This window comes from Pan troglodytes, chromosome 5 (assembly GCF_028858775.2).
Source record: "Pan troglodytes isolate AG18354 chromosome 5, NHGRI_mPanTro3-v2.0_pri, whole genome shotgun sequence".
NCBI lineage: Eukaryota > Metazoa > Chordata > Mammalia > Primates > Hominidae > Pan > Pan troglodytes.
In genome coordinates this window covers 160374177-160387609 of record NC_072403.2, presented here as the reverse complement: position 1 = coordinate 160387609, position 13433 = coordinate 160374177, and the positions used below count along the sequence as shown (strand labels likewise).

The window sequence follows — 13433 nt, the reverse complement described above, 5'->3', positions numbered from 1 at the left end:
CTCTCTCCAGGAGTAAATGTCTTGCTCACCACAGAAAAACTACATACAGGTCCATACTTCTCATATGCCCATACTTCTCATATGCACTTTCTAGAAATTCAATTTAACTTTTCCCAAATGTATGGCATGCCCAAGGAATGTAATGGGAGAGAAAACATATGATGAGCATTTTGCACCAGCCAGCAGCTAGGCCAGGTGGTTACTGTTGTGGCAAAGCAGACCAGGCTGAGAATGAAGGCGCAGGAGATGAGCAGCATGGACAGGAGGCTGTCACTTTCACCTGCCACCCACTCCACCAACTGCCCCAGCGCCGACCCGCTCATCTGCACTAAGCCCAGCATTCCAATTATAATCTTTTAGTTATTTTTAAATGTACAATATATTATTGTTGACTGTAGTCACCCTGTTGTGCTAGCAAATCCTAGATGTTATTCATTCTTTCTAACTATACTTTCGTACCCATTAACCATCCATACTTCCCCTCACCTCCTCACTACCATCCCCAGGCTCTGGTAACCATCATTCTACTCTCTATCTCCATCAGTTCAATTGTTTTAATTTTTACCTCCCATAAATGAGTGAGAACTTGTGCAGTTTGACTTTCTGTGCCTGGATTATTTCACTTAATATAATGTCCTCCAATTCTATCCATGTTGTTGTAAATGACAGAGACTCATTCTTTTTTATGGCTGGGTAGTGTTCCACCGTGTATATGTACCACATTTTCTTTATCGATTCATCTGTTGATGGACACTTAGGTTGCTTCCAAGTCTTGGCGATCGTCAACAGCACTGCAATAAACATGAGAGTGCAGATAGCTCTATGCTTACTTCCCTTCTTTTGGGTAGATACTAGCAGTGGGATTGCTGCATCATATGGTAGTTCTATTTTTTTGTATTGTGAGGAACCTCCATACTGTTCTCCATAGTGGCTGTAATAATTTACATTCCCATCAACAATATATGAGGGTCCCCCTTTCTCCATATCCTTAACAGCATTTGTTATTGCCTGTCTTTTGGATAAAAGCCATTTTAGGCCAGGCACAGTGACTCATGCCCGTAATCACAACACTTTGGGAGGCCGAGGTGGGTGGATCACCTGAGGTCAGGAGTTCGAGACCAGCCTGGCCAACATGGTGAAACACTGTCTCTACTAAAAATACAAAAATTAGCCAGGCATGGTGGTGGGCACCTGTAATCCCAGCTTCTCGGGAGGCTGAGGCAGGAGAATTGCTGGAACCTGGGAGGTGGAAGTTGCACTGAGCCAAGATTGCACCATTGCACTCCAACCTGGGTGACAGAGCAAGACTCCATCTCAAAAAAAAAAAAAAATTAGCCAGGTGTGGTGGCAGGCACCTGTGGTCCCAGCTATTCGGGACGCCGATGCAGGAGAATCGCTTGAACCCAGGAGGCGGAGGTCGCAGTGAGCCGAGATCTCGCCACTGCATTCCAGCCTGGGTGACAGAGTGAGACTCCATCCCACAAAGCCATTTTAATTGGGGTGAGATGATATCTTACTGTAGTTTTGATTTGCATTTCTCTGACGACCAATAATGTTGAGCACCTTTTCACATGTCTGTTTTCCCTTTGTCTTCTTCTGAGAAATGTCTATTCAGATAATTTCTCCATTTTTTAAATTAGATTATTGGATTTTTTTCCTATTGAGTTGTTTGAGTTCCACATATATTGTTTATTAATCCTTTGTCAGACGGTTAGTTTGCAAATATTTTCTCCCAGTATGTGGGTTGTCTTTTCACTTTGCCGATTGCTTTGTTTGCTGTGCAGAAGCATTTTAACATGATGTAATCCCATTTGTCCATTTTTGTTTTAGCTGCCTGTACTTTTAGGATATCACTCAAGAAATTTTTGCCCAGTCCAATGTCCTGGAGAATTTCCTCAATGTTTTCCTTTTACTAGTTTCATAGTTGAGTCTTAAAGATTTGTCTTTTAATCCATTTTGATTAGATTTTTCTATATGGCAAGAGAGAGGGGTCTAGTTTCATTCTTCTGCATATGAATATCCAATTTTCCCAGCACCATTTATTGAAGAGATTGTTCTTTCCCCATTGTATATTCTTGGCACCTTTGTTGAAAGTGAGTTCACTGCAGATGCACGGGTTTATTTCCGGGCTCTCTATTCTATTCCATTGGTCTATATGTCTGTTTTTATGCCAGTACCATGCTGTTTTGGTTACTACAGCTCCGTAGTATAGATTTGAAGTCAGTTAATGTTATTCCCCCAGTTTTGTTCTTTTTGCTCAGGGTGGCTTTGGCTGTTCTAGGTATTCTGTGGTTCAATACAAATTTTAAGATTATTTTTTCTTCTTTCCTTTTTTTGGGGGGTGGGGGGGATGGATTCTCACTCTCGCCCACGTTGGAGTTCAATGGCATGATCTTGGCTTACTACAACCTCCGCCTCCCTGATTCAAGCTATTCTTCTGCTTCAGCCTTCCAAGTAGCTTGCTACAGACACGTGCCACCACGCCTGGCTAATTTTTGTATTTTTAGTGGAGACGGGGTTTCACCATGTTGGCCAGGTTGGTCCCGAACTCCTGATCTCAAGTGATCTGTCCGCCTCGGCCTCCCAAAGTGTAAGATCATTTCTTCTAATTCTGTGAAGCATGTCATTGGTATTTTGATATGGATTGCACTGAATCTGTAGATTGCTTTGGGTAGTATAGCCATTTTAATGATATTGATTCTTCTAATCCGTGAACATGGAATAGCTTTCCTTTTTTTTTTTTTTTTTTTTGGTGTCCTTTTCTTGCATCAATGTTTTATTGTTTTCATTATAGAGAGCTTTCACTTCTTTGGTTGAGTTTATTCTTAGGTATTTTATTTGTGGCTACTATAAATGGAATTACTTTCTTGATTTCTTTTCAGAGTATTTGTTGCTGAACACATACACAGAAATGTATTTGTTGATTTTGTAGCCTGCAACTTTACTTATCAGTTCTAATAGTTTTTCAGTGGAATCTTTGGTTCTCTTTTATTTCTCTCTCTTGCCTGATTGCTATAGCTAGGACTTTCAGTACTACGTGGAATAACAGTAGTGAAAATGGACATCTTTGTCACATAACTTTTATTATAGGATATTGTTGTAATTGTTCTATTTTATTTTTATTGTTGTTAATTTTTTATTATACCTAATTTATAGATTAAAGTCTACCATGGATATGTATGCATAGGAACATAAGAAAAAACATACATAGTATGTATAGGGTTTGGTACCATCTGCAGTTTCAGGCATCCACTGGGGGTCTCAGAACATATCCCTTGCATGTAAGAGGGAACTACTGTATATTAAACTAAACTGAGTATATGTGTGCCATTGTTTCAAGGTTTCAGACCTTTAAGGTTCCACTCAATGGTTGCTATAGGTTGAATGTTACGGTTTCTATGTGTTGAATGTTTGTCTCTCCCCAAGGTCATGGTGAGAATTTGGTAGTTGTTGTGGCGGTGTTAAGAGGTGAAACTTTGGGAGGTGATAGGGTAGTATTACCGTCATTATCAAAGGGCAAGTTTGCCCCCTTTAGCTTCTTGGCATTCCTCCTTCTGGCTTATAAGCATCTAGCCTTCCTCCCCTGCAGATCATGTGGTGTACAAGGTGTCATCTTAGAAGAGCACAGTCTCACCAGACACCAAACCTGCTGGGGCCCCTTGACATTAGATTTCCCAGCCTCCAGAGCTATGCGCCAATAAATTCCTGTTCTTGATGAATTACCCAGTCTGTGGTATTCTGTTACAGCAGCACAAAATGGACCAAGACAATGGTAAAGTCTTAACTCATTCAATGGTTCCTTGGTGATTTGAAGGTTTTTGTCAATTTCTAAACCTGTTTATTTGGGACTTATCTGCACAGTACTGAACCAACTGTTCAAAGTGAAAATTCAAGAATCAATGGGTTTGTTGTTCAACAACAAAGCAAGGAATCTCTTAATAAATTGCTGCCTTACTATCATAAATGCTGCTCTAGTATCCTGAAGGTTGATTAGGCTTCTTGTAGTGCCTAACTTAACTCAGGGGGAAGTAATAAAAACAAAAAACAAACACAATAAATTGCAATTAATATTTACTTAGATATGAAAGTAAGTATAACCTTTAGATTATTCAAAATTCAGTTTGTGAAGGCATCTTATAGAACCGATATTTATAGGCCAGGTGCGCTTGCTTATGCCTGTAATTCCAACATGTTGGGAGGCCGAGGTGAGAGGATCACTTGAGCCCACGGGTTTGAGACCAGCCTGGGCAACATGAAGAGACCCTGTCTCTGTAAAAAATTTAAAAACTAGGTAGGTGTGGTGTCACACACCTGTGGTCCCAGCTACTCAGGAGGCTGACATGGGAGGATTGCTTGGACCCAGGAGGTTGAGGCTGCTGTGAGTTGTGATTGCACCACTGCACTACAGTCTGGGCAACATAGTGAGACCCTATCTCAAAAAAACAAAAAATCCTGATGTTTACAATGTTTTTAGTACATTTGATTTTTATTTAATAATTGATCTTTTACTACTGATTACATTCTTTTCAAAAGCTTGTGAATTTTGCAGCTGCATTCAGAAGGCCATTTTCCTCATTAATGTGGTCCACAGATCAAAAATATTTGCCATTCATTCATTCATGTTTTCATTGACTATAGAAGTTTCACCTCACAAAGTAGAATGTTTGTATCAAGTAAACAGAATAAATATTTTATCTGACAACATGGGTACCTGATTCCTATACCCCTTGTTGGCCGCAAACATTTTTACACTTCAGAAAGTCAAGTCCTCACAAATATAAACCAGGTATCTGCATGCTTACCCTAGCAAGTGCTTCCTCAATTGTGATCATCTTTTCTTTGACCATCATCATTAGCTGAATCCGCTCCTCATCGCTCATCGTTATTTCACTGGCAACATAACCAACGTCTTCTCCTGGAGATTGAGGACAAAGAATAACAGGAGTGAAAACAAGAATGGCGAAACAGAACGTCAATGCTGAACATCTGCTGTCTCGGGCTAGAGAAGAATGTTGCTCAGGACACTATGTATGTTGAACGTTACTGATGAAGCAAAGGGTGGCAAAAATATGCTGCTTTTTAAGAAGCCAATAAGCACCTCTGATTGAGAAACAGGCTTGCAGAACACGTGGGTGTCACCATAGAAACAATTCCTTCAAGATGATCAGAGCCTTTGAGATAGAGTACCCAGTGGACGGGTTTTGGAGGAAAGTGAGAGAGAGCTCCTCGCTATAGGTGGAGTAAAGATCTAATTTACACACCCAACTGGATCATACAAGCATTCCAAGGCTCCTCCAGGTGTGGGTTCTTTGTGTCCTTCCATTAGAAATACAAATGAGAAGAAAATATTTTTGCAAAGAAGTGGGAAAGAATCCTAGGTCATGACAGAGGAAGGTCACAGAGTTCAGACCTGGCAAAACCTTCCATTCCTACTAAGCTATTTCACTGTTATTATTCCTCAAAACTAAGTGCACCGGGCACAGTGGCTCATGCCTGTAATCCCAGCACTTTGGGAGGCCAAGGCAGGTGGATCACTTGAGGTTAGGAGTTCGAGACCAGCCTGGCCAACAAGGTGAAACCCCATCTCCACTAAAAATACAGAAATTAGCCGGGCATGGTGGCAGGCACCTGTAATCCCAGACACTCAGGAGACTGAAGCAGGAGAATTGCTTTGAACCCGGGAGGTGAAGGTTGCAGTGAGCCAAGATCACACCACTGCACTCCAGCCTAGGTGACAGAGCAAGACTCCATCTGAAGACAAAAAAAAAAAAAAAAAAAAAAAAAATGCTAAGTGCAAATCACAGACATGAAGCATGTTGAGTTAATCAGAAGAAGGGTGCCATATAGGTCTGTATCTGAAAGTATTATTGTCATAAATTGGTTTCCAAACTGAGGGAAAATCAACTTCCAACTCACACCTGAAGGCAGCTAGAACCGCAGAGAAGAGAATGTCCCATTAGATTCCAAAGATTTTCCTACAGAGCAAACAGACTGCTATTGCCTCTGGTATATCTGAGCCACATGGGGCAGTGGTGCCCCTGGTCAGCGTGTGGGGAAGGACATGTTACTGAACATGAGCTTTAACATCCCCACTCCAGTCCCACACCCTGCTCTCCTCCCCATCTTTCTCATTCGTACTTTTTACCAGCTTCCAATATCGTTAGGATGCCCCCGGCTGTGGCTTAATTTGCCTTTGGTGTAAGAGACAGAGGGAAAGAGTCTGCCTGTAGACTTGTAGGAAACCATTTCAGGCATGGCTGACTTTGGAATTTATGTTGCCCTGTATTTCCATCTAATTTCCATTTTGCAATCAATCAATCCAAAAATACTCCTCAAGTTCCCTCAAGTTCCCTTTGCTACTTGCACAGGGAGAATAATAGTGTGTGCTGGGTGAAGAGAGAAGCCTGCTGGGTTGATTCATTTTACTATCTGTGTCACCTCAAATGGCAGAGCGGGTGATGGGGAGTTGGTTGGGTTCTTTAAAAATCCACGTTAGCTGGTAAACTGTTGGCTTCCTCCTTCCCTCCCTCTCCCTCTGTACCTCTCCCTTTCCCTTAGCTTTAGACTGTTTTTTTTTTAGAATCCAAGGTTTATTTTGAATCACAAGTGACGCTGGGTGAATACAAAAAACTGGGAATGCTTAAAAGTAGGACAACTTGAAAAAAGAACCAAGCGGAATGTTGCCAAGGAACCCAGGTGTGCTGTGACGTGTCTGCTGTTCACATCCGTTTTTCTCATTTCCACGTGTCCTGATAATTAGACAGACGTTCCACACAGCACAGGACACTAAGATTTTGTAAAGGAAAACAAGCAGTGTCACTGGTGATCAAGGAAAACTTTTTAATCTACTGACAACCTCATTCAGCTGGACTGGAATCTGGAAGTGGATTTGTTCTGGTTTCTTCTCTGAATACTGGGGAAACATAAATTATGTAACTGAGCCTCAAAGGGATGATATATTTACTTACTATATAAACAACAACAAAAGACACAGCCAAGAGTAGGGCAGAACTCCCTTCACAAAGCCGCCCGGGCAAATTCCCATGATGTCAGACCACTGGAGTTTCCAGGGGCAACACCCCATAACCGTCCCGCTGCAGAAGAGCATCAGAAGTTCAGAAGAATGCAAAGGATCTCAGTGGGAACGCGGACAGGAGAGCCCCAAACCAACACATGCTAGGGCTCTCTAGGCCCTTTCAGGCTAGATCTTGATGAGAGAAGAGTAAAGATCTTTCTGAGGTTGGTGCGACTGAGGAAACGAAAGCTTCGGCCTCTGCTGTCAGATCTATGAAAGGAAAGAACTGTGAACTTGTCCCCTTTTGTTTTCTTTGACTTAAAACAAAAGAAAATCACTGGAACAAAGTCTTAAAGTAATAACAGAAATGTCAGAAAAGTTGAACATCTTATGGGCACATGCGGTGAGTTACGCTAACTTAGAGCATCCACTGAGATTAGCCGCACAGGATTCTTCCCATGTTAGAGCTAAAAGGACCTACTGCCCGCCAGCTGCATTGCAGTACCTTTTGAAGTCTGTCTCATTATTCCTTTCTGGTTCTTTCGGAAGTTCTGCCAGAAATACTTATTTTTCTTCTTCCAGTCTCCTTTTCCTTAAAAAAAAAAAAAAAAAGGAACAAAAAGCACAAGCAATAAATTCATCATTAATAACAAAAGTAGCCTCTTCCTTGTAATTCGAAGCTGGTAGGAATACTTTGATTTCACAAAAGGACAGTTTTTTCTTTCAGTTAGTGAAAGAATGGGAGATGCCTATAAAGTTGTTTAAAAGAAATGCAAATTTCCTAGTAGCAAGAAACGGTGCAGTGAGGTTAAGATGAGAAACAGAAACATCAAAAAGGAAGGCAGAACATGCATTCTTGTGTTTACTTTGATGTTTGTTTAACTAGTATGCCTAATTTGGCCTCGTCTTGCAGTATATTTCCCCCCTTTGGTCTTAGCCACAATTATTTCAACTACACCACAAATAGGGTATTTTAAGAAGTTCACTTGGTTTTGTTGTTATTTCTGTTGTTGATCTACCCTTGGTTTATTTCTGTTATTCCAGATTTAACGACAAGAAGAGAATGGTTGGTATGTCCTGGGCCCACAGGTCAGGGGAGTTGGTCCCCTGGGTCTCTGGGTCTGGCCCCCAGTGTTACTCTCAGAAGTGTGGTCTGCATGGGTCTCGCTATGGCATGCATATGGCACTCCCTGGCATTCAGGCTACCTGGTGACCCACCTACAGCTTACCCAGGGCACAAAGACAAGCAAGACTGCAATCCGGCTGTGTCATCTCCCAAATGGGTCTCCCTCTACCCACCCCACCCCCGATCCTTTCCAGATGACTGCGGTGACTTTCAAGTGAAAACAAATTCGCTGCTATAGCTAGACATTTTTAATATGTGGTAGGGTTCCGATCATCGATAACACGTAATACCTTTTTAAAAGCAAAGCGAAAGGGGAGAGTAAGTAAAATGAGTGGGTAGAGCAATCCTTTATTCTTTACAAATAAAAAGCAGCAGCAGCGGTGTCTGCCATCGTGCTGATGTGGCACATTCAAAATAGCAGCTCTGTCACCACTCGTTGTCTGTCTGGTTGCTCCATGGCCACTGGAAACAGGGCCCAGCGAAGTGATGGGTTTCCCCAGTCTAGACTGGTGGTGCCAAGCAATGAAGCAGACGTGTGGGAACCATGTCTTTGGTGCTCCCAGGCTAGAAAGGGCGTCGTCTGTCAAAACAGGATGCCCTCACATTTAAGTTTTGACAGCCCCCAGAGCTGTGGGAATGAAACCCGAGCCTTTCCGCCAAAGACAGAGCTTCATGGCAAGTTTTGTATCACCCACTGCCTTTGGGCTTAACACTGAAGCAAATATCAGACATGCAGGGTTAAAGCAGACTAGTTATTATTAACTCAATCTTGCTCTTGGACAGTTCGGGAATATTCATTTTCTTTCTTTTTTCTTTTCTTTCTTTCTTTTTTTTTTTTTTTTTTTTTGTGAGACAGAGTCTTGCTCTGTCGCCCAGGCTGGAGTGCAGCGGTGCAATCTTGGCTCACTACAACCTCTGCTTCCTGGGTTCAGGTGATTCTCCTGCCTCAGCCTCTTGAGTAGCTGGGATTGCAGGCATGAGCCACCATGCCCAGCTACTTTTTGTATTCTTAGTAGAGGTGAGGTTTCGACATATTGGCCAGGCTGGTCTCGAACTCCTGATCTCATCATCCACCCTCCTCGGCCTCCCAAAGTGCTGGGATTACAGATGTGAGCCACCACGTCCGGCCTATTTATTTTCTTTTTAAGAGACATGGTCTCTTTGTCCAAGCTGGAGTGCAGTGGTGCAATCACAGCTCACTGTAGCCTCAAACTGTTGGGCTCAAGGGATCCGCCCACCTCAGCCTCCCAAGTAGCTGGGACTACAGGTGCATGGTGCCATGCCCACCTAATTTTTAAATTTTTGGTAGAGAAAGCATCTTGCTATGTTGCCCAGGTCAGTCTCGAACTCCTGGGCTCAAGTAATTCTCCCTCCTTGGCCTCCCAAATTGCTGGGATAAGAGAAGTGAGCCACTGCACAGGCTGACAATATATTTCTTTGACTATAAGCTATATTCCCTTCTCCCTTCTCCCATTTTCATGTTTCTGAAACAGAGATGCAGCCTAATAAATGGTAATAGCTAACATTTATTCAGCTACTATATCCAGGCACTTCGCTATCTAATGGCAAAATTTCATTTAATACTCAATTATATGACACATCATTGTTCCCACCTAGCAGATGAGAAAACTGAGGCTTGGTGCAAGTGAGCTGCACAAGGTGATAGCTATTGGGTCGGCAGATTCAAAGCCAGGCAGCCAGGGTTGATTGAGTACTTAATGTTTCTAATCACTATCAGCCACCCACCCTCTGACCCAAACAGAATAGCTGTTACTAAACCAAGAGTGAATTTTATAATCAAGAATATATAAATCATACAATGCCTTAATTATGCATAATCTTGGATCCAAAAAATTCCAAATTGAAGGATTTATCCTAAGGACATTATTAGGGACACAGACCCCAGGATTTTTACAGCAGCAGTAAATTTTTAAGTCTGCATAATATTCCACCATATTGGATGTGCCATAAGCTAATTAACCAATTCATTCTTTGCTGGATATTTAGGTTGCTTCTAATTTTTCTATATTAACGTAGAGAATATTCAGTCATGGGAAAATGCTCATAACATATTCAACTTAAAAACTATAAAACAGTATGCAGAATATGATCACAATTATGTTTTTTTAAAACTGCCTAGAAAAAGGAGAATAAGGATGCACATCAAAATCTTAACAGTGTTTATTTCTGAGTAGAAGGATTCTTGTGGGTTTTGTATTGTCACATATTCGTGTTTTCTATAAAGTATTGAAATAATTAAATAGGTAAACCAAGAAAAGTGGTACTGACCTACAGAGCTGTCTTCTGAGTTTGATTTATGAAGAGGGTTCCTAGAAAAGAAAAACAAATCAGATTACCGGAGAGCCTTGCTTTCATGGGAGAACTGAAAATCCTCCTAACTAGTTTGACCCAGCATCAATACTACTTAATACAGCCAGGGAAATTGTTATAGGCTATTTACCACTGGCTTTTTCTACCCGTCTGCTGACTTCCTAGAAATAGACTCGTGTGCCATTTGTCGACATTTATTAAAGACTCACTCGAAGGTGAGACCTGTAATATTAAATGAAGAAGACAGACTTCACTAGACGATCGCTGAAGTACCTTTCATTCTGTGAACTACTAATACAAGTGAAGTTACTGCCATTGGGAAGTCTCTTGTGTAAGAGGAAAAGAGAAAGCAAATAATAATGAAAACATAAACTCAGCACCACAAATGCCACTTGGGCCCACAGATGAGTACAGTGGTCGGCTCTAGGAAAACAAAGGGGGCAGGGAGGCGGGTGAGACACCCACAACAGGATATTGAGTGTCCCTAATAAAGGGGGCGGCCAGTACATAGTTCCTCCAGTTGGTTGCTGCCAATTGGCAAGTGCAATGTCCATCCTGCTGAATCTTCCAATGTTCAAAAAGAAGACAGAAATCTGCATTTTTTTTTTTTTTTTTGAGACAGAGTCTTGCTCTGTAGCCCAGGCTGGAGTACAGTGGCATGATCTTGGCTCACTGCAACCTCCGCCTCCTGGGTTCAAGCGATTCTCCTGTCTCAGCCTCCCAAGTAGCTGAGATTACAGGTATGCGCCATCACGCCTGGCTAATTTTTATATTTTTAGTAGAGATGGGGTTTCACCATGTTGGCCAGGATGGTCTGGAACTCCTGACCTCATGCAATCCTCCTGCCTCGGCCCCCCAAAGTGCTGGGATTACAGGCATGAGCCACTGTGCCCAGCCAGAAATCTGTATTTTTATACAAGAGCTCTAACATTTTTAAGTGATGGTAAAGAAACCAATGTTTTTAAACATGTGTCCAAATTAATCAATACATGTCTGGGCATCGAATTTGCCTCCCACCCCAACACCTTTGGCTGCCAATTTGTGAAGGCAGATACAGATTAACCCAAATAATCTGAAAAGTGTACACAGCCCAAAACCAGTTCATTAAGCATTTCTCCAGAAAAAAACTTAGACAGACAAAATTTAAAGAAAGAAAGCGGGAAAACCAAAGAAAGTTAAAATTGGTTGTATCAAAAAGGGAACGAGGTGGGCAGATCACTTGAGGTCAGGAGTTTGAGACCAGACTGGACAACATGGCAAAGCCCCGTCTCTACTAAAAATACAAAAATTAGCTAGGCGTGGTGGCACAGGCCTGTAATCCTAGCTACTCGGGAGGCTGAGGCAGGAGAATTGCTTGAATCTGGGAGGCAGAGGTTGAAGTCAGCCAAGATCGCACCATTGCACTCCAGACTGGGCAACAGAGTGAAACTGTATCTCAAAAAAAAAAAAAAAAAAAAAAAAAAAAGGAACAGGGAACAGTAGAGTGTGGAGCAAAATCTTTCATTAGGTGTGTCCAAATCCCAGAAGGAAAATACAGTATCCTTGGGCTTGCAGCCAAGGGAAACCAGAAAGAAGGCACCTGCATCAGAAGAGACACAGACACTTGGAGGATTTAAACCTGAATCTTCACTACAAGTTCACCACCAGGAAGGAAGATGGAAGAGGTGATTTTTGCATCTGAAGGCTAGGGAAGACAAGAAAGTGGGAGGCCAGGTATGAGTTACACTGAAAAAATTAGAGCAAAGGCTGAGGCAGGAGGAGAGCAGCCTGGGCAACATAGTGAGACACTGTCTCTTTAAAAAAAAAACTTTCAAAAAGTTCAACTGGGTATGGTGACATGCATCTATAGTGCTAGTTCTAGCTACTCAGGAGGCTGCAGCAGGAGGACTACTTGAGCCCAGGAGTCCGAGGTTGTAGTGAGCTATGATCACACCACTGACCTCCAAACTGGGTGACTGAATGAGACTCTGTATCATTCAGAGGAAGAAGAATTGAATATCTGAATCACCTAAAGTGATCTTCTGCCTACCTTTTGGATAAAAGGACCTTGAGAATCTAAGGTGACCAGAGAGAGGGGAGGGAGGCTTTTTCATGCAGAGCCGCCTTTAATAAGCCACCGCCCTTTGGTGTAGCTGCACTGGTGTGGGCTGACCACTGGGTGCCATTTCTGACTGGCAGGCCCATGCCCTGCAAGCACCACCATTCTCCATGGCTGAGTGCAGAGAACTGTTGATGACCAGCACAAAAATCTGAAAGCTTTCTATTGTAAACTAAGGGAGAGTCGGAGCTAAGAACAGAATCAGGGGAGAAACCGCTAGAGAGGACAAGAGCTAGTTTTGAATTCTAGTTATTTCCCCTTATTCCTGTGCTGTGAATACAGAACATGTAAGGAAAATCTCACTTATCACCAAATTGTGCCAAAACATGGCTAGGACCTACTCTCCTTCCTCCTATCCACACAAAAATGAAAATACCTGTATCTACCTGCAAGGCTTTTAGGAGGTAGCCATTTCAAAATTTAAATCTTTCAGCCAAAATGTACTGAACAACGCACAAGTAAGGTACATGGATGAACACGAAGAAAGGGGAGCCACAGGTTAGGGACAGAGGGAGACAGGAACAAAAAAGCATAAGAAATGACGAGGGGGAAGGGGAGGAGAAGAATGAGGAAGAGAAGCAGCAAATGTAACATGCTCAGGGCCACGGGAGAAGTGGGAGCAAAATAAGAGCAAGCTAGTTGGCTGGGGACTGAGGCAGGAAATCCTTCAGAAAGAAAGAAGGGTTTCTGCTAAGTTTAGCTTCTTAATTTTTTAAAAAAATCTTACTGTGCTGTACTTTGCACTTCAAGTCATGGGACCGTGCAGCTGCCCACCTTACTTCAGCGGGCTGGGGTCTGCAGCTGGTTAAACATGTTTTCTGTAAGGGGCCACTAGAGGAATAGGGAGCCCCATATGTATTTTT

General features: G+C 42.4%; 1 protein-coding gene across 7 annotated transcripts in view; it reads right to left on the bottom strand.

Annotated features, from left to right (window-relative positions):
• Positions 1–13433, bottom strand: part of SASH1 (SAM and SH3 domain containing 1) — a 283948-nt gene that overhangs the window by 72807 nt on the left and 197708 nt on the right. For 6 of the 7 annotated variants that reach the window (XM_024357457.3, XM_009452183.5, XM_024357455.3 and 3 more), the window contains 3 exons: positions 10431–10471; positions 7521–7607; positions 4803–4915 (listed from right to left, as the gene is read on the bottom strand). In XM_024357457.3, the coding sequence (XP_024213225.2) occupies positions 4803–4915; positions 7521–7607; positions 10431–10471 (241 nt within the window). Of the gene's footprint in view, positions 1–4802; positions 4916–6968; positions 7058–7520; positions 7608–10430; positions 10472–13433 lie in introns of those variants that run through there. The other variant, XM_024357459.3, reaches the window with a different exon arrangement.